Below are 25701 nucleotides of genomic sequence, written 5' to 3' on the forward strand. Positions count from 1 at the left end.
ACACAGAGGTCGCATTCTTCGAATTACAGACAAACCCAAAAGAAACCCCATCTAGACCCCGAATGCAAGACGAAATGTGAATATCTAAGATAACTTACCTAGCAGATTAACAACGAAACAAAGCTCAAAATGGTCTCCTTTCATCCACAATCTAAAAGAGCTAATCATCGTAACATATTTCCCTCGTTAATAAAGATATTCGAATTGAATATGTTACGAGTTATATCAAATAAATCCAGGGGAAGGGTTTAACATTATATTTGTCCTGTGAGATATCCTGCAACACCCCTGTAAACTTGTGCTTCTCAATTACTGTGATTTTATACATTGAAACTATTCAGTACGTTTGAGTGATAACTGATCAGCTGTCATGATGATATTCGTTGTGATATTGGTGTTTTTATATGTTTAGATATGTTTAGATGTGGGGCAGGGTTTTTAGTTTGACAGGCGGCTGCGTTCAGTGAGCTCAGGAGTGACCTGGGAACGGACACCCAACCGTGATTGGCCCCCGACCCCACTGGCCAAGTCATGGCCGGCCAGTGTGAAAGGCTCAGCACTGCTGGAGTCGGGGTGGGAGGAGGGCAAATACTGAAGTCAGCGCGGGCGTGGGGGAGTGCAGAATGAAAGCTCCCTGAAAGCAGAAAGCTGCTTCAGGAAGCTGAAGAATTTAAATGCAAAAAAATAAAGATCTTAAAAACCGGGAAAAATGCTCCCACTGCAGAATCAGTCAGCGGAACCAATGGATGGTGAAAACTCTGTCCAAACGTTTTTTTTTAAAGGTAATATTGGAAACCTCATCCCACCCGTGGATGGCCTTAATAGGCCTCTTAATTGTCGTCGGGCATGCTTCCGACTCTCATGTGCGCCCGCTGACTGAAATATCACATGAGTGTGCGATGACATCGGGATGCTCCCCTGAAGTCATGACATGCTATTTCACACTCAAGCAGGTCGGGTGCGCGCCCACATACCGAGCGAAAAATTCTGCCTGTGATGCTTACTGAGATATGCAGAGATTATTCTCCCCCTGATGACTTGATAAAAATTATCCATTTATTTCAAATTGTTTCAGGTATGGTTTCACAAAAGAAGTTATGCAAAAGTATAAGGTAAGGATTTTTTATTTCTATCTTCATTGGAAAAATTCACTCCCTCCACCACCGACACCCAGTAGCAGCAGCATGTACCATCGACAAGATGTACCGCAGGAATTCACCAAGGCTCCTTAGGCAGCACCTTCCAAACCCACAATCACTACCACCTAGAAGGACAAGGGCAGCAGATAGATGGGAACACCATCACCTGGAGGTTCTCCTCCAAGCCACTCACCATCCTGACTCGGAAATATATCGCCGTTCCTTCACTGTCGCTGGGTCAAAATCCTGGAATTCACTCCCTAATATCACTGTGGGTGTACCTACACCACATGGACAGCAGCAGCTCAAGAAGGCAGCTCATCACCACCTTCTCGAGGGCAATTAGAGTTGGGCAATAAATGCTGACCTAGCCAGCGATGCTCACATCCCAGGAATGAATTAAAAAAACATTGATCTCCATTGTTGTTTCTCAGAGATATATATTGTGGTCCCTCCACTGCTGCTTGTGAACAATGCTCATCATGTTGAGACCAGAACAGGAGGAGGCCATTCAGCCCCTTGAGCCTGCTCCCTGATTCAATTCGATTATGTTTGAGCAATGACTTATCTCCATTTACTTGCCTTTGAATCATATCTATTATTTCATGTATATCTGTATGTGTTAGCTGTGGCTTAGTTGGTAGTACACTTTCCTCTGAGTCACATGGTTGTGGGTTCAAACTCCACACTAGGAATTGAGCATTAACAACCTAGGCAGGTATTTGTGTGCTGTGCTGAGGGAGTGTTGCACTGTCTTTTAGTTGAGACATTAAAGTGAGGGCCCCTTGCCCTCCCAGGTAGAAGTTCCCAATGGCACTATTTCAAAGAAGAGCAGGGTGTTAGTAGGATCCAAGCCTGTTATTGAAGTCGAAACCAAGACGCGGAGCATTTCTTTATTGAGAGAGTTTATTGGCTTGTTTAGTCTCACAGCTCTCATCCCACTCAAGCCAGTGTGTCCCCTATTTATACACTCTTTTTTGAACCAAATAAAAAATAAACCAATTAAGAAATTAACAGGGGTGACAGCCCTGTAAAAGGGTACTGTAAGAAAAGGAAAACTTTTAGAGGAAATGTAGCTAATTAAATTAATTATCCCCTATTTATAGACTCCTTTGTAAAACACAAAATCAATAATTTAAATTAAACTCAGTAAATAAAAGGGGGTAAACAGCCACTGGTGGGGCACTGGAACTAAAACAAAAACATGAAAGGAAACTTAACTAATTGAATCAAAATATCATTTCTGGGGCCGATGGTGCACCCTAGCCCCCGTGGTGCCCACTGATCGTGGAAGGTCTCTAGCGTACCGGTGGACACTGCATGCTCCCTCTCCAGGGCCACCTGGTCATGAACATAACCGCGGTAGAGGGGCAGACAGCCAGGTTGGATGACCCCCTTGATCGCCCACTGCCTGGACCTGTTGATGGCCACCTTGGCCAGGCCCAGAAGCAGGCTTACAAGGAGCTCCTCCTCCTCCTCTGCAACAGGTGACTAAGATCAGGTTGATGTGCAACCAGAAATTGAGGAGCAGCCCCTTCAAAAATGAAAGAGGGGCTGCAATCTCTGGCAACCTACGTACATGTGGAACACAGACTCCCCTTGGTCTCAGAAAACACATGTGGCATGGAAGTCCATGAACCACCTTAACCTACAATCGCATGGCTTTACTGCATGCAATACCCTCCATGCCAAGTCACCTAAGACAATACCCATCATCTGTTTCTCTTACCCTTAACCATGTAATTGAAGTTAACAAACATTGACAGTGTAATTGCCATTACGAATATACAAACATATGTCTGTAAACTCCTTATGCTTCTTCACAATATACTTTCCTATCTATCTTTGTGTCATCTGCGAATTTAGCTACCATGCCTTCACTCCCCTCATTTAAGTCATTGATGTAAATTGTAAAAAGTTGAGGCCTCAGCACAGACCCCTGTGGGCCTCCACTCATCATATCCTGCCAATCAGACAAAGACCCATTTATACATACTCTCTGTTTCCTGTCAGCCAGGATAATATGTTACTCCGTACACTATGAGCTTTTATTTTCCACAATAATCTTTGATTTGGCACCTTATCAAATGTTTGGAAATCCAAGTACAGTATGTCAACAGGCTCCCCTCTATCCACTGCACATGTTACTCCTTCAAAGAGCTCTAATAAATTGGTTAAACATGATTTACCTTTCACAAAGCCTTGCTGACTCTTCCCGATTACCTTGAGTTTCTCTAAGTGCCCAGCTATAACCTCTTTAATGATTTACTCTAACAGCTTCCCCATGACAGATGGCAAGTTAACTGGCCTATAGTTGCTTGTTTTCTGCCTCCATTCCTTCTTGAATAGAGGGGTTATATTTGCTACTTTCCAGTCTGATGGAACTTTTCCAGAATCTAGGGATTAACATCAATGCATCTACTACCTAATTAGCCACATCTTATAAGACCCTAGGATGAAGTCCATCAGGACCCGGGGACTTGTCAGTCCACAGCTCCATCAGTTTGCTCAGTATTACTTCCCTAGTGATTGTAATTTCACCAAGTTCCTCTCTCCCTTCCACCTCCTGATTTACACCCACATTAACAAACTTTAACAATAGAATTGACATTAACAATCGAGCTGACAAGACATTAATACAGGGGAGTTCTCCCCGGTGTACTGGCCAATGTTCATTTCTCAACCAATATCACAAAAACAGATCATCAGGTCATTATCATATTACTGTTTGTTGGGAGTTGCTGTGCACAAATTAGCTGCCACATTTCCTATATTCCAACAGTGACTACACTTCAAAGGTATTTGATTGGCTGTAGCATCTTTGAGATGTCTGGTGGTTGTGAAAGGCGTTATAGAAATGTAAATCTTTCTTTTCCTTTATTTTTGTCCTTGTCCAGGCTTAAAGGTCTCCGTATTGAAAATTCCAAGTGTCCCATCATCCGCAGTCTTTACGTGGGGCAGAATTCCAGATTTACACTCCCCTTTGTGTGAACGGGCTTGACTTTAAATTTAAGATTGTGCCCCTTTGGTGCTGGACTTCTCCAGTTGCTCTCTATCTACACCATGAATGCTTTCATCATTTTAAAAACCTCAATTAAATTTTAAACCTCTTGGCTTTCTGAGCACAAGGAAAGACAGCACAGGTTTATGTATTAAAAGCAAACAAAAGTGCTGGAAATACCCAGCAGATCAGGTAGCATCTGTGGAGAGGGAAAAAGTTTACATAACCTGTCTTCACAATCTAACACATGGACCACACACGGACCACACACAGGTCACACATGGACCATATACAGGTCACACTCAGACTACACATGGGTCACATATGGACCATACACAAGTCGCATGGTTCACACACAGGTCATACATGGGTCACACATGGACCGCAGCTGGACCACACACAGGTCACACGTGGGCCACACACTGTTAGGCAGCAACCAATCCTGGCAATGGGTCTGATGTTTGGCATTGGGCTCTTGATTTGTTTAGACACTGGGCCTGGTATTATCTCCAGGTGGGTATTATGGGCCTATACCTAGCATATACCTGATACAGACGTTTTGAGCCTGAAAAGCTGTCACTACACAATCTAATTTCTAGATCATTCTAATCCTGCAGCATGGGGGTGGGGGTGGGTGGGGAGAGGTGGGGTTTAGGTGGTCTGCTACAAGACAATGAAGGGGATGCTCTCTCTTTCCCTTTCCTGTTTGTTTCTGTCGGGAATACTATGTCTTTTACCAGACATTTTTATGATCTGGTCAGTATCCCTACCTCATTCACTAACCATGGCAGTGAGGCCTTTAGGTGTTGCCAGACCTCCACTACTACCACTAGGAGCCAGTCATCACAGGGTGCGCAGGCGGACTGGGGAGGACTTTGTGTCTGACATTTCTTCCCACCCTCGGGTAAACTGCCTCAGACCATTGCTGACCCCCTCTTCACCAGCCTCCACCAAGAGAGATCTCAGTTTCACAATGTTTGTGCTGAACCAATCTGTAGAAATAAAATGCCTTTAAAAATCAAATGTACCTCAGTTTGTTGCTCAAGGCTCACGTTGTTCCCTTGCATAGTTACACGGGAAAAAGATCCTTCACCTTATACAAGATGTGTTCAGTTGGCTGCCATTAGCTACAATAATTGATTCGAAGGTGCTGGTTGTCCATGGAGGGATCTCAGACACAACTGACCTGGATTTTCTAGCTTCAATAGACAGACACAGGGTAAGAGGAAATGTTGTTTCAAATACAATCTCTATTCAATTGGAGGTCATTGTTCTCTGTGTTCCAGTCAGTACAATTCCAATTCAAGGTACCCCCTCTCACATAAGAACAGAAAGTGCTGGAAAAACTCAGCAGGTCTGGCAGCATCTATGGTGAGAGGAACAGAGTTAACGTTTCAAGTCCAATATGACTGTTTTTCAGAACTAAAGGGAGGTAGAAATGTGATGGGTTTTAGGTTTAAAAGAAGGGGGAGGGTCAGGTAGAACCAAAAGGAAGGTCAGAGGTAGGTTAGCAGGTGGGGGAGATTAAGTGACAAAAATGTCATGGAACAAAAAGCAAAGGGAGTGGGAATGGTAGCAGCAAAGAAACAAAGCATTGGTCCAGAGTAGGTGTGAATAGCAGAATAAAGGTCAGTGCTGTCTGAGAGCAAAACATGAGAACAAGATACTGACTGGCAGCTGGGTATTCCCTTTGTTTTTGTAACCTAGTAATTGGCATAGGTTTTTGCTTCAGAATCCCCCATCAAACTGACTGCCTCAGATCTGCCACCTCTCTCCCACCCAGAAGCTGCATTTAGTTAATGGGCAGGGTCTATATGTCAACTAGAACATCTTCATTGATTTTAATGAACTAGCCTGGGAACCAATCCAGAGCTGGTGAGTTCTGAACATCTGTCTGCTAGCTGAATACACAGCTGGGGAAGTGTGGCTTTCCAGCGGTTCCCCTAGGCTTACCTTTCAGTAGAAGATTGATAGAATCATTAAAAAAATATGTCATAGACTCACACCAGTTTGTGTGATTTATCATTTTCAATTTGATGAGAACTAACCTTTAGAGCAAAAATATTTTTGACTTGCAATTGTGGGCTAATGTTTTATTTTGATGTAATCAAGGAGGGTCTGACGAAAATATTCATTGAATCTTGTGCCAAAGTGAAGTTTTGAGACAGTAAATTGTAAAGCTATAGAATGATCCAACATAGGAGCTATTCAGGCCATCCTGCCTGTGTTAGCCCTTTGCAAGATCTGTTCAATTAGTCTTCCTACTCTTTCCCCATACACACACACATTTCTGTTCTCAGATATTTATCCAATTCCGTTTCGACCTGAACATTAACCAGATTGCCACAGGATTAAGAATTGCTCATTCTTTTGCAGTTTAAGTCGGCACTCAGGCCACAAGCCAGAAGTTCGGAAAATTCGAATGAGAAAAGCCAAGGGAAGTTGGGCTTCAAGGCACAAGCTTCAGAAATGCTGGACAGGAATGGGATTGTCCAAGAAAGTCTTCTGAAAATGCCCAGCAACTCAAAGATTGATCATTACGCCTTCCAAAGACTGAGGCTTGGATCAGAACCATCTTCCTCAGTGTCAAGTGGCAGCAAGTTGAATGGTGGCCAACATTACACGAGCGAGAAAGAAATGCTCTCAAATGATTCAAAATGCTGTCAGGATCTGTTGTTAGGCAGTAAAAAGGATGAGGGCACACAGAACAATGCGCATGACTCCGCTACCATCCTTGAAGTGTCTTGCCTGGACTGTCAAGTGGCATTTCCTAAAGAGCCATTGAGGGATGAGATGGAGTGGAAGCAGGTGAATACGGGGACACCATATAGAATTGCAGTGTATATATTTGGCCCAACTGGTTATGCCATTGTTTAAATTCCATAAGAGACCCCCTCAACCATCTTCAGCTCACTCTATCAATATATCCTTCCCTGCACTGTTTATCAAGCATACCGCCAGTTTGTTATGTTCTTTCCCCCAATTTTTACCCTGAAATTATGTCTAATTCTCTGGATATTTGTTCTGTGTACGGATTGAATAATTTTGGTGACAGTCCACAGCCTAATCATACTCTTCCTTTAAACATGTCTGATTGTCCATCTTCTCGCCTGATACTCACTATTTGGTCCCAGTACAAGTCCTAGATAAATCTCACACCTTTACTATCAATGTCACATTTCCACAACACATCTATTAACTTTCGGTGATAAACACAATTGAACATGTTCTCATAGTCAATGAAGCATGAAGGACGTCCTGTCCTATATCTGGGCAATTTTCCACATAGCTGCGTAGATGCCAGTGTTATAGCTGTACTGGAATAGCTTGGCTAGGGACGCGGCAAGTTCTGGAGAACAAATCTTCAGTGCCATTGCTGATTTTTATTAGGTCCCACAGCTGTTACAGAATCCAGTGCCTTCAGCTATTCCCTGATATCATGTGGAGTGAATCAAATTGTGTGAAATTTGGAATCTGTGATCCTCCAGAAGAGGCTGAGATGGATCATCCACCTGGCACTTCTGGCTGAAGATGATCTCAAATGTTTCAGTCTTATCTTTTACACTGCTCTGCTGGGCTCCCCCATCATTGAGGATGGGGATATTTGTGGAGCCTCCCCCTCCAGTGAGTTGTTTAATTTTCCACCACCATTGACGACTGCATGTAGCAGGAGATCTGATCCTTTGATTGTGGGATCGCTTAGCTTTATCATGTATTGTTTCCATTGTTTAGCATGCATGTGTTCTAGCTTCACCAGGTTGATAGCTAATTTTTAGGTATGCCCTCCTCCACTCCTCACTGAACCAAGGTTGATTCCCTGGCTTGATGGTAATGGTAGCATGGGGGATAAGCCAGGCCACGAGGTTACGGTTTGTGGTTGAGTACAATTCAGCTGTTGCTGATGGCCCACAGCACCTCATTGATGCCCAGCCTTTGGTTTTTAGATCTGTTTGAAATCTATCTCACTTAGCATGGTGGTAGTGCCACACAACGCAATGGAGGTGTGAAGACCATCCCCACAAGGTCTTTGTGAGGATGAGGTCAAGTATATTTTTCCCACTTGTTGGTTCCCTCACCACCTGCTGCAGACCCAGTCTAGCAGCTACGTCCTTTAGGACTTGGTCAGCTCGGTCAGTAATGGTGCTACCGAGCCACTCTTGGTGATGGACATTGAAGTCTCCCACCCAGAGTACATTCTGCGCCCTTGCCACCTTCAGTGCTTCCTCCAAGTGATGTTCAGCATGGAGGAGCACTGATTCATCAGCTGAGGGAGGGCGGTACGTGGTTATCAGCAGGAGGCTTCCTTGCCCATGTTTGACCTGATGCCGTGAGACTTCATGGGATTCAGATTCAATGTTAAGAACTCCCAGGGCAACTCCCTTCTGACTGAATATCTCTGCTGCCACCTCTGCCCTGCTGGCCAAACAGGACATACCCAGGAATGGTGATGGAGGAATCTAGGACATTGGTATCTGGGCAGTAAGGTATAGATGATGAATAATAATACCAACACTAAATCAAAATATTGAGAGAGAGACAGAGAGAATTACAGAATGGGAGAGAAGCAAGTGCATACAGAAGGGGAGAGGCACAGCTGTTTTTATTTTTGCATCAGTCAGATTATGTTAGCCAATAAGACAAATGTACTAAAATAATCTTATCACCAAACTAAACTTCTTGTGCTTCTTGGTCTATCATGGTTATAAACTGGAAGATCAGTAGTGAATGCAATGGTTGTTGACACAGGTATCTTCTGATTTATTATCATTAGAACTGTGGGAATGAACGTTTATTTGGTCAGTTATCTTTTTCTAGATTGTGGACATTCTGTGGAGTGACCCTCGAAATTTAACTGGCTGTATCCCAAACAGCTTCCGAGGGGGGGGCTGTTATTTTGGTCAAGATGTGACGGAGTGGATGCTGAAGAAATACAATTTAAAGCTGCTGATAAGATCACATGAATGTAAACAGGAGGGATATGAACTGTGCCATAATGGAAAGGTATAATAGTGATCTTACATCCTCTCCCTGGCTTGCAAAGCAACCTTTATTACATTGCCAGTGTGCTAACTCGTGACTGAAATTGCAGGGAGCTGAATGAAATATTTTTCTTATTATGTTCTTGTAGGTTATCACCATTTTCTCTGCCTCAAATTACTATGAGGAGGGCAGTAATCGAGGGGCTTATGTCAAACTTGGCCCTGACCTAGTGCCTCGCTTTGTTCAGTATCGAGTTAGTAAATGTACAAGGAAGCTGACTCTTCAGCAGAGGTGAGTACGGTCCAGAAACAGACTCATTATTCCCTGGAAGTACGCCACTGGTCAGGGGACATCTGTGGGGTGAGAAACAGAGTTAACATTTCAGGCCAATGTTGTCAGAATTCTGCTGGAAGATTATTAATCTGAAATGTAGGGAGCTAAATTGGGATGTGTCGTGTATTGAGCAGTGGCTAAGGTAGACAATGAAGTCGGTAGGATAGACCATCTAAAAATTGAACTCACTCACCTTGATAGGTCGTGTCAGATTGTTCACTGTTTTTTTGATCAGCTACCAGAAAGGAGGGTTGAGGGTAATGCAGCTCATGTGGGGTACATGGACTTCCAAAAGCTGTTTGATACACTGTCACACAACAGGTTTGTCAGTAAAGTTGAAGTCCTTGGAATAAAAGCGACAGAAGCAACATGGATACAAAATTGGCCGAGCGACAGGAAACAGAGAGTAGTGGTGAATGGTTGGTTTTCAGATTGGAGGAAGGTTTATAGTTGGTTTCCCAGGGGATCAGTGTTAGAATACTTGTTTTTCTAGATCTATATTAATGACCCTAGACCCAGGTGTAAGGGCACAATTTCAACATTTGCAGAGGATACAAAGCTCAGGTGCATTGTGAACTGTGAGGACGATAATGATAGAAGCATAGAAAGTTTCCAGCACAGAAAGGGCCCATCGTGCCTGTACCAGAAAAGACTTCAAGAGAAAGTTGGTGGAATGGATGGACACGTTGCAGATGAAATTTAATGCTGAGAAGTGTGAAGTGATTCATTTTGGTTACAGTTCTAAAGCGGGTGCAGAAACAGAGACATCTGGGACTATACACCATTTTTGAATAAACACTAAACAAATAAAAACATTAACTCATGTTCAACTCCTTTAAAGAGGTACTTTGGCTAAAACTGTACTGGAAACTTATCAAATTAAAATGACGTTTGCAGGGCTGATGCAGTCCAGCCCCTGTGGTGCTCACCGATCTCAGCAGACATCTCAAGCATACAGCAGACACCACTTGCTCCCTCTCCAGGGACACCCGGGCATGGACATAATCATGGAAGGGAGGTAGACAGCGAACAGCCCTCTCAAACGCCTGCTGTCTGGACTTGTTAATGGCCACTTTGGCCAGGACATGGAGCAGCCCAATGAGGAGGCCCTCTGCCCTGTCCATGCACCCGTCCGCACCCCCTTCAGATAATGGGGTAAATGTGCACAAATTGTTGAAGGTGGCAGAGAGGTTGAGAAAGTGCTTAATAAAGCATACAGTATCCAGGGTTTAATCAATAGGGACATAGAGTACAAGAGCTAAAGATTATGTTAAATTTCTGTAGAACTCTGGTTTGCCTTCAGTTGGAGTTTTGCATTCAGCTTTGGACGCCACATTTTAGGAAAGATGAGATGGCGTTAGAGGGCATGCAGAAAGGATCCACGAGGATGGTTCCAGGGATGAGGAACTTCTGTTGCGTTGAAAGGCTGACAAAGCTGGGACTGTTCTCCTGGGAGAAGAGAAAGTTGAGAGGAGATTTGATAGAAGTATTCAAAATCATGAGTGGTCTGGACAGAGTAGATTGGGAGAAACTGTTCCCATTGGCGGAAGGATCGAGAACCAGAGGATACAGATTGAAGGCAATTGGTAAAAGATCCAAAGGTGACTTGAGGGGAAACCTTTACACACATTAAGTGGTTAGGATCTGGAATGCACTGCCTAAGATTGTGGTGGAGACAGGATCAATCGAGTGGTTAGGGTCTGGAATGCACTGCCTGAGAGTGTGGTGGAGACAGGATCAATTGAGTGGTTAGGGTCTGGAATGCACTGCCTGAGAGTGTGGTGGAGACAGGTTCAATCAAGTGGTTAGGATCTGGAATGCACTTTCTGAGAGAGGCACTCCTCCTCCTCTCTAACCTGTAGGTAGAGAGGGGCCCATCTGGTAACCCAGAGAATCCAGACTGAGTTCAGTTGCAGTTCTCTTGATGGAAACTCATGGATGGCAGGTGGATTGTTAAAGTGTAAATGGCTGAAGTATTGAAATAATGGGCACCACACTTTTGACAAGTTAACTAGCTGGGTGAGCTTGGAGCTAACATAGAATCACAGGGCTGGATTTTCGCTTTCGAGGCAGGAAGCTGAAGCCGGGAATTTTCTCGACTTTGCAGGCCCGTTTCCTGTCAAACCATTTTGCCTGGATACTTCTCCATTTCCTCAGAAGCATCCTTCAATCTTACCCCTGTTATGGTGCTTAAGACCCTGACCTCTCTCTAATCTTTCTCGGGTCCTGCCTGGCATGTTGCTCTGCCACTTGGAAAGCTTTCTTAGAAATTCCTTTCCCAAGCTTGCAGAATAACAGGCTGGTGTCCCTATTGTAAAGGCTTTGGTCTCACTTGGAATATTATCCTTGAACAGATGTATCCAGCTGTGGTTAAGTTTGAAGTTTACTTTCAGTCATTTGAATTGTTACAGTCTATTACAAACTTAAGATGTGTGGGATCTTGCAGTGCAATCTTACTATTCATTTTTTCTTACTTTCTAAACAGTTGGTTTCTTTACACATTAATTCTGTTCTTTTTCATGTCAAGAGTGAGTGTGGTTGAAGCTTCTGCCCTGAAGTCCTTGCGTGAAAAGTTTTATGCGCACAAATCTGAAGTTATTGATGCCTTCAAGCAATATGATAAAGATCACACAGGTAAAGAACTCAGAAAGAAAAGATGCCATTGTGTACTTTTCTATTGGTTTCTGTGAAGTGTACATTTACATATACATTTGCACATACTCTGAAAATATATTACCCCTTACATATTTGAGGTGCCATTATATAATTTGATTAGATGCTATTGTGGGAGATGTACATTGTCACATACCTTTTTAATATTTTACTAATTTAATAATTTCCTGATTTTTACATAACAAAGCAACCAGCTCCATTAAACCCTTAAATTCTACTGCTCTACCTGCTGGATTATTCCAAACATTTATCAACCTTTGGTCAAAGATGTTTACCTAATGTGTGTTTCAAAATGTACTTTTCTCTAATTTAAATGTAATTGTCTCATCCTACTGGTTTTGAACTAATTTTCTGTGTTCACCTTATCTATGACATTTGATATGTTATCCATCATAATGAGCTAACCCTTCTGTAAAAAGAGCCACAAGAAGTCCCAACAAACTTCTCAGCTAATTAATGATTTTCAAAGCATTTGCAATCACCTTCAGCCAGAGGTACCAAGTGGGTGATCTATCTCGGTCTCCTCCGGAGATCCCCAGCATCACAGATGCTACTCTTCAGCCGATTTCATTCACTCTGTGATATCAAGAAATGGCTGAAGCACTGGATACTGCGACATCCCTGACAACATCCTGGCAGTAGTACTGAAGAGTTGTGTTAAGGATGCAGGACTTGAACAAATTGATTATGTTTTCAACTGTATCCTTTAATTCAAGGTAAAATGGGGTAGTTTGGAGAGGGGGATGTGACATCCTGTGAAATCTGCGTGGAGATGAGCCCATGTGATCTGCTTGTTATGGAGACAGAAACTCAATCGAAACTTATTGAAAGTAAGGTGCAGGTTTTAATAACTGGGACACAAAGGAGGAGGCAGTGCATAGACCAACAGACTCTCAGAGTCAGTCAGACAGAGAGATTTGGGAAGGAAGAGCCACAATAGGTGCTGCTATGTCAGGGAGAGGGAAAAAAAGACTGTTTGGGTTGACCACCAAGCAGAATGCTGGTGAGGATGGAACTCTTATTCAAAGAAATTAAGCTTGTGAAGATCTAAAGGCCACCGGTTTGTCAGAAGTGCCTTGCTGTTGGAAGTCCAGGTGATTCTCTTCAAAAGGTTGAGTGAAGGGGAATTTATTTAAAAGGTCACTGGGAGATTCACCCTGGTGGGGCAGGGAGAAGAGACCCTGTTAAAGCCAGGAGGAACTTGGGGACTTTAATGCAAGACAGCATTTCTACTGAGAGTGCATTGCAATGTATAAACGTGGCGTGGAATTTTCAGTTGTGTTAAGTTATTAGGGCATATTGTTTCTGAAGTAGGGTCATACAGACTTGAAACGCTAACTCTGTTTCTCTCTCCATGGATGCTGTTGGACCTGCTGAGCTTTTCCAGTATTTTCTGTTTTTGTTTCAGATTTCCAGCATCTGCAGTATTTTGCTTTTATCTTAATGTTTAGTCAATGTTGGTTTTAGTTTGTTTGTTTACAGTGGAAGTCTTAAAACATGAAATCTTGTCAGATGATTCCTTTGCATCAGTCAAGGGGAAATTCATATCTCTTTTTAAAAGCGATCAGTCTCTGCAGGGATTGGGACAAATTGGGGGCTCATCCAGGATATGAATCCAGAGGCCATAAAAAGTGTACACTGAAAGTTTCCAGAATTCGAACAAATGAGATCTCACAGTTAACTTTTCACTGAATAGAAAAATAGCATGGCTATGTTCAATGCTAAGACATTTCTAGGGAGAGAGATTTATGAATGCCTTGTAACAGTTAACAAAGGTTAATTTGAAGGCAGTGGCAGAGGAGTTAAAATTGTAGATTTGATGAAAGTAGGGGCTGAAAAGGCAGAGATATCTGAAGTATTATTGGCTCAACACTTGAACTTTGAGGAGGAAAAGCTTAATCTTGATAGCACTCAAATTGAGTTAGCTAAAATTCAATTTCAAATAAAATGTTTTGAATTGGACTCAGAAATGAAAAGAAAACTTGAACTGCAAAGGGAAAGGAGAATAAAAGAAATGTGAAAACTTGATTTGGAGTTCCAGAACAGAAAAACCTTGAGTTTCAATGAGGAAGAAAGAGACAAAAAGAGAAACTAGAATGAAACAAAGTAGGAAGGAAATTTGAACTCGACAAAGGCTTTGGTTACGTGAACAGTGGGTGCAGAAAAAATTGGCAATGACTCTGATTTAACTCTTGGTTTTGACTTGGCAAGGAATATTCACGTTGCACCCCAATTCAGTGAGGAAGGAATTGAACCATAGTTTGTGTCATTTGAAAAAAATGCTGTGAAGCTGCAATGGCCCAAAGTAATTTGGATGGCTTTATTTCAGAGCATGTTTGTGGGGAAGGCTTTAGAAGTGTTATCACACCATTCAGACAAATAGTCTGTTGACTATGATAGAGTGAAGGCAGCTGTTCTCAATGTCTATGAGTTAGTGCTGGTGGCTTACAGGCAGAAATTTAGCTATTTAAGAATGAAACAAAATCAGATGTTTGTGGAATTTGCTATAGAAAAGGCCATGGCATTTGATAGGTAGTGTATGAAGGTCCATGAAAATTGAACAAGATTTTGAACATCTTAGACAAGTAATGCTAATAGTAGAATTTAAAAATAGTTTCCCTTTGGGAATAAGGTCCCACCTGGTTGACCATAAAATTTATAAGATAAGGGAAGCTGCAATAATGGTTGATGATTACAAATCGTCTTATAAGCATGTTCCTATCAGACCATTGTTTTGAACTTCCACAGAAACTGAGAGATTAGAGGTTTAAAAGTGAATGGAACTCTGGTTATAGTGAGGAAAATAGCAAAAATGAAAATAAAGATACTCCTCAGACTAATAAAAAATGTTTTGAGATAACTATGCGTCAAGGGACCAACCTGTTATTTTGGTCATGAGAGGACAAATAAAAGACGACTGTTGGAAATTAAAAAATAAACCTGTAGCTTTTATAGGATTGCAAAGTATTTTTTCAGAAAATGTTATACCAGTGGGTGAAGCTTATGACAAATTAGTAGCTTCGAATGTAGTAGATTTTTTGGAGTAGATCGGAGCATAGAACCTTAAGGAAGTTCACTGTTTAAAGGTGAAATGACCCTATTTTTGTCCAGTAAAATGGGCAATTTGGTCATTATTTTTAGAGATACAAGGTCAGCCCAGACATTGATGCAGAATGTTTGCTAAATATAGCATGCTATACAGGGTATTGATGGAAATTGTTTACTTGTTCCGTTATGTAACCTTAACTTATAGTATGATTTAGTTACCTATTCTATTGTGTGGGGATTGCGCCTAAGTTACCTTATTAAAGATGTTGATTTTCTATTAGGAAATGACTTGACTGGGGATAGGTCTTGCCATCTCCAGTGGTTTCGGAAAAGTGAATTTGTTAAAACTGAAAATGTACAAGAGAAATTCAGTGACACACAAAAATCAATGACTTTCTTAACATTGCTGTGGAAATCAATGTCCCATCGAAAGATGTTTCCAAAGAGTCAGACGCTCAAGCCGCTAATGTTAAAAGGATGTTGAAGCATCAGACTGATATAGCGGCAGTTGGAGATGTGGTGAAGTTATCTGAATTAAACATTCAGGCAAAGCGTGAAGAAGGCGTCAGTGAGCAGATAATAACAGTAATCAAATATAATGATGAAACAAAGGAAAAAACTGCTTTGAAACAGAACGGCCCAGCTAGGAACAATAATGATACCATAGAGCTGTGAGGAAGGATATGTGTGCTTGAATGTAAATTAAAACTTCAGAATGACTAAATCATCATTCTTGCTAGAAAAGGAAAGACAAAGATCATACTGAATGGATACATGAAAAACAAAAAGAATTTAAAAGAACTTGTGAATTGACTAAGAAGGAGTATCAAAATTTTTGGCTGATCATTGACATAACCTTAACGCAATTCTTAAAGCAGCTAAAAAAGATTTTACTAAACAAGAATGAACTTGTTGCACAAAAGGGGGCAGAGTAAACTTGCATCTCCTGGAAAAGAACACTGAAGGTTTAAATCATGAAAGCACGCTTAAAGATAAACATGATCCTGAATTTACTCAGGATAATGGCAATTCAGATGTTTGGCTGGTGGATGCTTTCTTCACAGACATTAAAAACATGCAGACATGGAAGAAAATGGAAGTCATGAGTTAAAGCCTGAACAGGCTGGTTCAAAGACTGTGTTAAAAGGTCAACACCCTGATGTTGTTCTAGAGTTTTAGATGAGCTCAAGCTTATAGAAGGTAGAAGATGGGAAGCCAACCAGGAGAACATTGGAATAGTTAAAGCTGAATGTAACAAAGGCAGAGTTAAGAGTTTCATCTGCAAATAAGCTGAGGCGGACAGAGACAGGCAATGGCGCAGAGGCAGAAGTAGGCAATCTTGGTGAAGTAGATATACAATTGGAAACTTAGCTCAAGGTAAAATAGAGCACCAAGGTTGCAAACAGCCTGGTTCAGCTTCAAGTTTTCATCAGGGAGAAGGATGGAGTCAGTAGTAGAAGAACGGAGTTTGGAGTGGGGACCAGAAACAATGACTTTGGTCTTCCCATTTTGAAGCAATTTCTGCACATCCAGTGCTGAATGTCAGAAAAGCAGCATGACCAATCAGAGATGGGGAAGGATTGAAAGAGGTGGTGGTCAGGAAGTTAAGTGTTATCAATGTACATGTGGAAACTGATATGTCTTCAGATGATGTTGTTGAGCTTGTAGATGAGAAATGGGAGGGGGCCAAGGATAGGGAGACACCAGAGGTAACATTGTGGATCAGGAAGAGAAACCATTGATGATGATCCTCTTGCTAAGATCAGAGAGATAGAAATGGAACTAGGCAACTGCAGTACCATCCAACTGGACAAAGGAGGGGCAATGTTGGATAGTGGATGGTGTGGTCAAACATGTGAAAAGCTACAAAGTAACAATAAAATATGACTTTAAAGACAATCTAGGACTTATTTTCTTCCTATGTGATTTTGCAGGAAAGATTTCGACTAGTCAGTGGGCTTTGGCTGTGGAATCGGTGCTACATTTACACCTCCCCTGGAGGACCCTACGCTCTAGACTGGTACGGGTCACTGCCGAAGGTAATGTGGAATACCTCTCGAGCTTTGAAGACCTTCATATTGAGCAGCCAATGAAAGAGGTAAAAAAATTCCCAATAGCCTTATAGAAATCTGACTGCAATAATCAAAATAAATCTCCACTTTGCACACCACATAAATAAATATTGTAATTTACCCTGAACTGCTCTATTCTTTTTTAATCTTGGTGAGTGTTATGGAAATTGTGCTATGGGCCCTAGCCTTAGATTTGTTATCATTCACAGTGATTTCAACATATGTCTGAACAAGGATGAAATCATGTATATCTAGTGTTGGTTCAGAGTCCCAGAAAGCTCTTGCTTATTGGCAGTGAACCTACACATCAGACTGAATCAGAACTTAGACCCAAAGTTATTACAAAACCAAGTCTTTCTAATCCTGTAACTATAGGGCAGACATCACTGTTTACAAATGGTATGTACTGCCAGAACTCCTGGGCTAGCTGGGTGGCAGTGGAATTTTTCAGTCTCCTCCACCCTAAGTGGCCTGGGTTTTTAATTTTCCTTTCTCAGGGGTGCTGATGGTTTTGAGGAGCTGGAACCAGGGACGTATAGCACAAGGGACTGAATAATATGGGGTGGGGGGGGTTGTGGCAAATGACTCACCCCTGCCCAACCCCCTCAGAAGCAAAGCCGACATGCTTCACACCGACTCGCCCCACAGCTATAATGTGCTGCTTCTTTAGGGTGGACTAAAGAAGGGCTAGGTGGGGCTTCCACCTTTCACTGGGGAGGCAGTCCCACCCTCTGGAGCTGCAGGACCAATCCAGTTGGCCAACGGCTCCATCAGTCCCAGCAGCGCCAAGAGGGTGTCAGTAGCCTCTGCCGGGGACTGCAGGAGAAGAAGGAAGAAGGACCATGGATTCCCGGGAAAGTCTGGGGTCATGGGCATGGAGGGTTTGGGCAGGTCAGAGATGGGGCTGGGCAGAGGCGGGGTGGAGGGGGGTGTTTAAGGCTATTTATGGTAAGAAGGAAGGCGTGTTTGACCTTAGCGGGACCACCCTACGGTTGGTAAAGGGTAGCCCCCAAGAGTGAATTCCCCTTCCTTCCCGCCCTTTGAAAAACTTAAAAAAAAAATTGGGTTGCCCGCTCCTGCCAGGCTGCTCACGCCAAACATTTTATGGTGTGTGGGCAGCATGTTATCAGGGTCAGTTGGGTTGATATTAAGCCTAACTGACCCTTGGCTACTTATTTGGATTTTGGCGCCTGCCCGACCCCTGTATTATGGGGGTGAGCTCGGGGGTAGGCAGGAAGGTGGTGGGGTGGGCACATGCCCTATTTTACATGCCCCCCACCCAAAACAGACCAGGCAGGGGCATGTAAAATACAGCCCAAGGCATCAGAATTGATCAGAGGGTGCTTTACATGTCTCCTTGTTCGAATAGAACCATGGAGACTTACCGCGCCGAAAGAGACCATTCGGTCCATCGTGTCTGTGGCTGGCTCTTTGAAAGAGCTATCCAATTAGCCCTACTCTCCCGGTCTTTCCCCATAGCCCTGTGACTTTGTTAATTGACTGATTAAAATGGAGCTTACATCAGAAGGGGGTGATACATAATCTGTTTCTCAGCATGTTAGGCTAGCCACATCTGTCAGCATAGACACAAGTCCGAACCCCATTTCTCAAAACTGTAAGTATCAAAAGGACAAAATATCCACAGAGAGACAGCCTTAAGTTTAATAGTTTCTGTTTCAGGCCTTACAAAAAATCAAATATTTCTTAAGTTTAAAAAACAAACTAGACCACTAGCTAACAGTAGCCAATGCAAAGAAACAGAGAAAGCCTTGCATTTATATAGCAGCATTCACCACCATAGTGCTTTACAGCCCCTTTTGAAATGTAGTCATTGTTGTAATGTAAAAAATGCAGCAGCCAATTTGTACACAGCAAGCTCCAACAAACAACCATGTGGTAATGGCCAGATAATCTGTTTTAGTGATTACTTGATTGAAACCTTTAAGCTCCTGAGGAATCTTGACAGGGTGGATGTGGAAAGGATGTTTCCGCTTGTGGGAGAATCTAGAGCTAGAGGTCACTCTTTAAAAATAAGGGGTCGCTCATTTAAGACAGAGATGAGGAGAATTTCTTTTTCTCAGAGGGTTGTCAGTCTTTGGAATTCTCTTCCTCAAAAGGTGGTGGAAGCAGAGACTTTAAATATTTTTAAGGCAGAGCTAGATGGATTCTTGATTAACAAGGGGGCGAAAGGTTATCGGGGGTAGGTGGGAATGTGGAGTTGAGGTTATAATTGATCGGCCATGATCTTATTGAATGGCAGAGCAGGCTCGAGGGGCCAAGTGGCCTACTCCTGCTCCTAATTCATACGTTGATTGAGGGATAGATATTGACATGAATACAATTGAGACGTGAATTTATAAAGGTTAGAAAACATTAGCAGTAATAATGGAGTGCAGATTGAAAGCACCGAGAGTTCATCACTGTGTAAATGGAAGACCTCTAAGGCAGTGTTTCACTGTTAAGCATTTCTTTCCTCTTCCCACACCTAGTGATCGATGAGGCAGATAAAGCACACACTCACGTCTGTTTCCAGGGCTAGCTTTTCCTAGAACAGGTCACAAGCCTGTTGCCAGGGACGATAGCTTGAGGGACGCCACTCCATATCAAGCATGACTGACCAGGAGACTCTCAATCTTACCACAGGCACACTGGAAGGATCGACAGCTTGATGACCAACTTGTTTGGCCACATTATGAACACACCTTCCATGGCTATCGAGTCCTAGAGTGGAACTTGAACCCAGAGCTTCTGACTTAGAAGCAGGGACACTATCCACTGTGTCATAAGACTTATTAACCATTTACTATTCTACTTTAACTAATGTTATAACGGCAATACCAATAGTGCACAGTCAAAAGAATGATGTGTAATTGTACTTACTAATTGGTGACTTTGATACACAGGTTCAACCAAACTTGATTGAAACCTTGTATAGGCATCGGGCAGACCTGGAGATCATTTTTGGAATGATTGATAAGGATCACTCAGGTAAATATAAATACTATTTCTATCAGTTCATCTTTTACATGGATTTTGATACGATCCCTGTATAGGACAATAATTTTCAACAAGAAACTCAATCTTTATTTAATAGCTGAAAGGATGATACAACATGATTTCACATTTAAAGACTTTTACTGTAACAAGCAAATGAGGAGCAATGTTGACTAAACACTATTTTTGTTGGCAACTTATATTTTACTGAACAGAATTTTCCTCTTTTACTTATAACATAACCAAAAATCTCACTTCACAGGTATACTTTATATTGTCCCTTAAGTAGACAAGCTATTCTGCAGGAACTAGTGCAAAGAGATTCTTCACTCCCAAGAGTTTACTTCTATTCTTCCTTTTCCAGCTTGGCAACTTTTAACCCTAGAACCATCTTTCATGGTGAGGGTTTTTCCTGGCGATTCTCTCTCTCTAATGCTCTTGCTGCTGATCACCCACCCCCCACCACCCCACTCCCTTCAACTCCTCACCCCTTGAAACTCCTCCAGTCATCACTCACTTCAGTCAGGGGATCCAACAAAGGCCCGTGCCTCAGGCGGGTGTCAGGTGTCATTCCGGCAGCAGCCACCCCAGTGGCGCTGCTGAGTGAAAGAGCTGCTGGCCTCTGATTGGCCAGTAGGTTTTCACAGGCAGGACTTCCATCCCCTGGGTTGTGGGGGTGGGGAAGTGGTCTCGATCCTGGGGAAAGGCCCACTGGTGACTCCTCAGCCTCTCAAATGGCCATTATTAACAGACCTTCCTAGCAGGAGGAACACAGATCTCTTGCCAGCTCTCCTGCTGGCACCCAAGATGCCCATTGCCTGTATAAAATTCCCCCAGGTGTGCAACCCCCTTGGCAGAGGGTGGCCTGTTGACATTTATTAATCGCTCAATAGGAACGATATTTTAATTGACTTTCTGATTATCAGCTCATCCACATGTTTCCTGGTTTCCTGAAACTTGCCATTGAAAGCAAAGGCAAGGGCACAATGCAGAGAGGAGAGAGTGGCAGCTTGTGGGAAGCTCTGCCCACAACATAGGGGGTACAGGCAGTGGCTGAGATTCCTTGACATGTCCGAACAGCAGTGCCTCAAACTCTTGTTGCCATGTTGACAGACACCTGCAACCTCCTGGAACAAGATCTGCCTGTCAGTCAGACCTGGTATCCAGTCAGTGATTGTCAAAGTCCCCTCAAGCTTGCTTGCTTTGTTTAACTCCTTTACAATAAAGTTTATATTTGCCTAAAAATGTGAAATCCTGTGGGGTAATCTTGTTGGTTAATCTCGGGGTGTTGAGATTTCTCTTTAAATGTTAACGGTCCCCGAACGGGCTTGTAACACTTTTCATTGTGTGAATCAGACTTTTTGTAAGCTTGGTCAGTGTGTAAAACAGGCAGTTTGTTAATGTGTAAACAGGCGGTGGATTTGATTGCAATCCTGGCCTGCTGGCTGGGTTAAAGCTCAGGAGTTTGCTTAAAGTGCTTAATGAGGAATAGTCAAACCAGGTTCACTTTCATGGAGCTAAAACAATGAAACAGCTGCTGTGTAGGAGCATGTGCAGATTAGAGTTTAGCATCACGGTTGAAAACTTTATGTTCAGTTTCTGTGAGAAGATATTTCAATTCAATAATTGCTGTGAAATCTATGCTGTAGAGCTGCAACAATTCACTTCTTGTTTTACCATTCAACATATTCATTGGCATTAAAAGCCTCTGTCGCTGTTTAATGTACTGTTACTTTGCCTAGCCACTAAATTAGTTAGGCCCCACAGTAAATGGTATAGGTATGAGCTGTGTTCATTGATGTGAGTGAAAAAAAAATTGCAGATGGAATTTTTTTTTCATTCATGGGATGTGAGCGTCGCTGGCCAGACCAGTATTTATTGCCCATCTCTAATTGCCCCTGAGAAGGTGGTGATGAGCTGCCTCCTTGAACCGCTGCAGTCCATATGGTGTAGGTAAACCCTGTTAGGGAGGGAGTTCCAGGATTTTGACCCAGCGACAGTGAAGGAATGGCAATATATTTCCAAGTCAGGATGGTGAGTGGCTTGGAGAGGAAATTCCAGGTGGTGGTTCCCATGTGTCTGCTGCCCTTGTCCTTCTAGATGGTGGTGGTCATGGGTTTGGAAGGTGCTGACTAAGGAGGCTTTGTGACTTGCTGCAGTGCATCTTGTCGATGGTACACACTGCTGCTACTGTGCGTTGCTGGTGGGGGGAGTGAATGTTTGTGGATGTGGTGCCAATTAAGTGGGCTGCTTTATTCTGGATGGTGTCAAGCTTCTTGAGTGTTGTGGGAGCTGCACTCATCCAGGCAAGTGGAGAGTGTTCCATCACACTCCTGACTTGTGTCTTGTAGATGGTGGACAGGCTTTGGGGAGTCAGGAGGTGAGTTACTTGCTGCAGGATCCCTAAGCTGTGACCTGCTCTTGAAGCCACAGTATTTATATGGTGAGTCCAGTCCAATTTCTGGTCACTGGTAACCCCCCGGATGTTGATAGTGGGGGATTCAGCAACACTAATGTCAAGAGGTGATAGTTAGATGAACTCTTTTTGGAGATGGTCATTGTCTGGTACTTGTGTGGCACAAATGTTACTTGCCACTTGTCTGCCCAAGTCTGGATATTGTCCACGTCTTGTTGCATTTGGACATGGACTTCATCAGTATCTGAGGAGTCGGGAACGGTGCTGAACGTTGTGCAATCATTTAATGTGGGGAGGTTTGAGATCTTCTGTTTTGGACCTAAGAAAGTTAAATTGGAGTACTTTCTAAATCAGCTCTTCCCAAACTGTGGTTCGCCACCCCTGGGTCACAGAAACAGGGGATAGGTTCGCAAGCTCTCCCTCCTCCAACACTGCACCCTGCACCGGCACCAAAGCCTGGGCAGCATCCAACCCTGCCCTGCTCCTCTTTCGGTCTCTCTCTGACGCATGGCAGAGGAGAGCGATGGGCCTGGTGGGTGGGCAGGGAGACTTCAGAAACATCTTGTGTAGGCTGCAAACCCTGAATAAGAAGCTACCGGTCCCACGTTTGCATGGAGTGGGGATGGCAGCTGTGGGGCTTTTCCTGGGGATAGGCCTGGGCGAATAGCCGCCATCTTTATAGGGGCAATGTGCAGTGGGGCGAGTGCACAGCTGCCGTCTTTATAGGGGGCAATGTGCAGCAAAGGTCATGTGCAGCTACCCTTGGCCAAGAAGCAGGAAGATAGGGTCTTCACTGAGTCTTCTGTCACTGGGGGATGTGGAAAGCCTGACTGAAACCTACACAAGTACATGATATAATAACATTTTGTCCAAGCAGACTGAAATACAGATTTTCATATTGATATTATATATTTTGTTGATCTATAATAGGTGAATGTTAATAATTATATACTGAATGTTACTATGCTGCTTTATTGCTGATTTGTTTGTGCTGGGGTCTGGAGTCACATTAATTTTCAAATGTTAAAATGGGGTCACATTGGATAAGAGTTTGGGAATCAAAAATAATTCCAAAGTTTAATGGAATATTGGCCTTTATGTCAAAGGGGCTGGAATACAAAGGGGCGGATGTTGTGTTATGTTTGCAATAATCCCTCCACATCTGGAGTAACTGGATTCGATTCTGGGCTTGGGAAGGAGAAAACAGCTCTGGAATGAGCTAGATTCACCAGAATGATACCACGACAGTAAGGGTTAAGTTATAGGAACAGGCTGCATAGACTAGGCTTGTATTCCCTTGAGTTTCGAAGATTAATGGGTGATATATTTGAGGTGTTTAAGATAATTAATGGGTTTGCTAGGGTGGATAGAGAGAAACTATTTCCTCTGGTAGGGGGAGTCCAGAACAAGGAGGCAGAACATTAAAATTCGAGCCAGGGCGTGATGTTCAGGAAGCACTTTATCACACAAAGCGGGGTCAAAATCTGGAACTCTCCCCAAAAACCTGAGCCTGGGGATCAATTGAAAATTTTAAAACTGAGGTTCGTAGATATTTGTGAAGGAAAGATATTAAGGATTACAGAACCAAAGTGGCTATATGGAGTTAAGATACAGATCAGCTATGATCTAATTGAATGGGGCAACCAGGCTCAAGGGGCTGGATCAGAAGACAGGGCAATTATATATGGACCTATCTTTAAAATCAGAGAGGAATTCTCTGCCCCTCCTCTGGGCACATTTCAGGTTTAAAGAGCTATTTGGGCAAAAGAACCATAGGAAATCTAACACAAAACACTAGCCCCCAGATTCCTCATGGAGTCTGCCAATGAGTGCCCTGTCCCCCATGATCCTCAGGAATTATCCTGGAGAAAACCCCCTGCCCACCCACCCCGTCATCAATGCTCCTCAGGGATTTTCCGATAAACCCCGGATTCATTGAGCATTCTCTCAATGCGTCAATTTGAGTTTTCCCCCTGTCTTCCCTCAAAGCTCTGGGGGCTGACCTGGAGAATCCCATGGAACGTGGTGTGGCGAGTGCTGGTTAGTGCCGCTATTGAGACCTCTTGTGAAAGGCCCATCAAATGGAGTGTCCACCTTGTTACCTGGCATGTACGTGCAGGGTGCGTCATTGTCTAACTGGAGAAGAGCTGTGATGTTAAAATTAGGCAGAGAAACACAGTTGCCATGTCCAATGATCAGCCACCAACCTCTCCCATCAGGAATGATCTCCATTGAGGAATTCCGCCAGACCTGGAGACTGTTCAGTTCCCATCTACACATCAGTATGGACGATCAGTGTATTGACGATTTAGCTCGCAGCATTGACTTCAACAAGGACGGCAGCATAGATTTCAACGAGTTCCTGGAGGCTTTCCGTTTAGTACAGAGGGATAATCAATAACCTTATAAACAGTGAATGCAAAGACAATGTAAATATTCACTAGGTGGTACTTTGTTTGTGTCCAGTTTCATATATAAATATTCATCTGTAAGAATTTTTTAATGTTAATATGCATGAAATGTAAATAACTTTAGTGTAATAAATGAAGATATTTTGTTCCAATGTCTGTTTTAATTCTGCTTTGCTATATCTGATCATTGATATTGTGCAGTGAGAGAATATGTCACCATCTTGTGAAGATGTGCTTGTGGTTGATGAGTTTCAACAACTTGTGGTATTCACAAATATCAAAGAGATGAGCGGATGTCGAACAACGAGCGCTTGTATTTGTAGAGTACCATTAACATAATAAACCATCCCAAAGAGGCCAAAACCTTTGACATTGAGGCAAAGAAGGAACCGTTATTAGGGCAGACAGCTGAAAGCTTGCTCAAAGAGGGTAGGATTTTGGCTGCATCTGAAAGGAGAAGAGAGAGAGAGAGGTGGAGAGGCGGTGAGGTTTAAGGAGTGAATTCTCAATAGCTGAAGGCACTACCAAGGGTGAGATAATGGAAATTGGAAATCCTCAGTGCACAAGAACATAAGAAAGAATAGACCACACAGCCCATCAAGCCTGCTACACCATTCAATACAATCATGGCTGA

The 25701-nt window shown here is 43.0% G+C and overlaps 1 protein-coding gene across 3 annotated transcripts in view; it reads left to right on the forward strand.

Annotated features, from left to right (window-relative positions):
• ppef1 (protein phosphatase, EF-hand calcium binding domain 1) overlaps positions 1-25219 on the forward strand; it is a 108938-nt gene extending 83719 nt beyond the window's left edge. For 2 of the 3 annotated variants that reach the window (XM_041211589.1, XM_041211591.1), the window contains 9 exons: positions 1076-1112; positions 5210-5359; positions 6517-6948; positions 8956-9141; positions 9269-9411; positions 11981-12087; positions 17109-17272; positions 20150-20234; positions 24876-25219. In XM_041211589.1, the coding sequence (XP_041067523.1) occupies positions 1076-1112; positions 5210-5359; positions 6517-6948; positions 8956-9141; positions 9269-9411; positions 11981-12087; positions 17109-17272; positions 20150-20234; positions 24876-25057 (1486 nt within the window). In that variant the 3' untranslated portion in view covers positions 25058-25219. Of the gene's footprint in view, positions 1-1075; positions 1113-5209; positions 5360-6516; positions 6949-8955; positions 9142-9268; positions 9412-11980; positions 12088-17108; positions 17273-20149; positions 20235-22591; positions 22621-24875 lie in introns of all 3 variants that reach the window. The other variant, XM_041211590.1, reaches the window with a different exon arrangement.
• Positions 25220-25701: the final 482 nt, after the last annotated feature.

This window comes from Carcharodon carcharias, chromosome 18 (genome assembly GCF_017639515.1).
Source record: "Carcharodon carcharias isolate sCarCar2 chromosome 18, sCarCar2.pri, whole genome shotgun sequence".
In the NCBI taxonomy this organism is placed as follows: Eukaryota; Metazoa; Chordata; class Chondrichthyes; order Lamniformes; family Lamnidae; genus Carcharodon; species Carcharodon carcharias.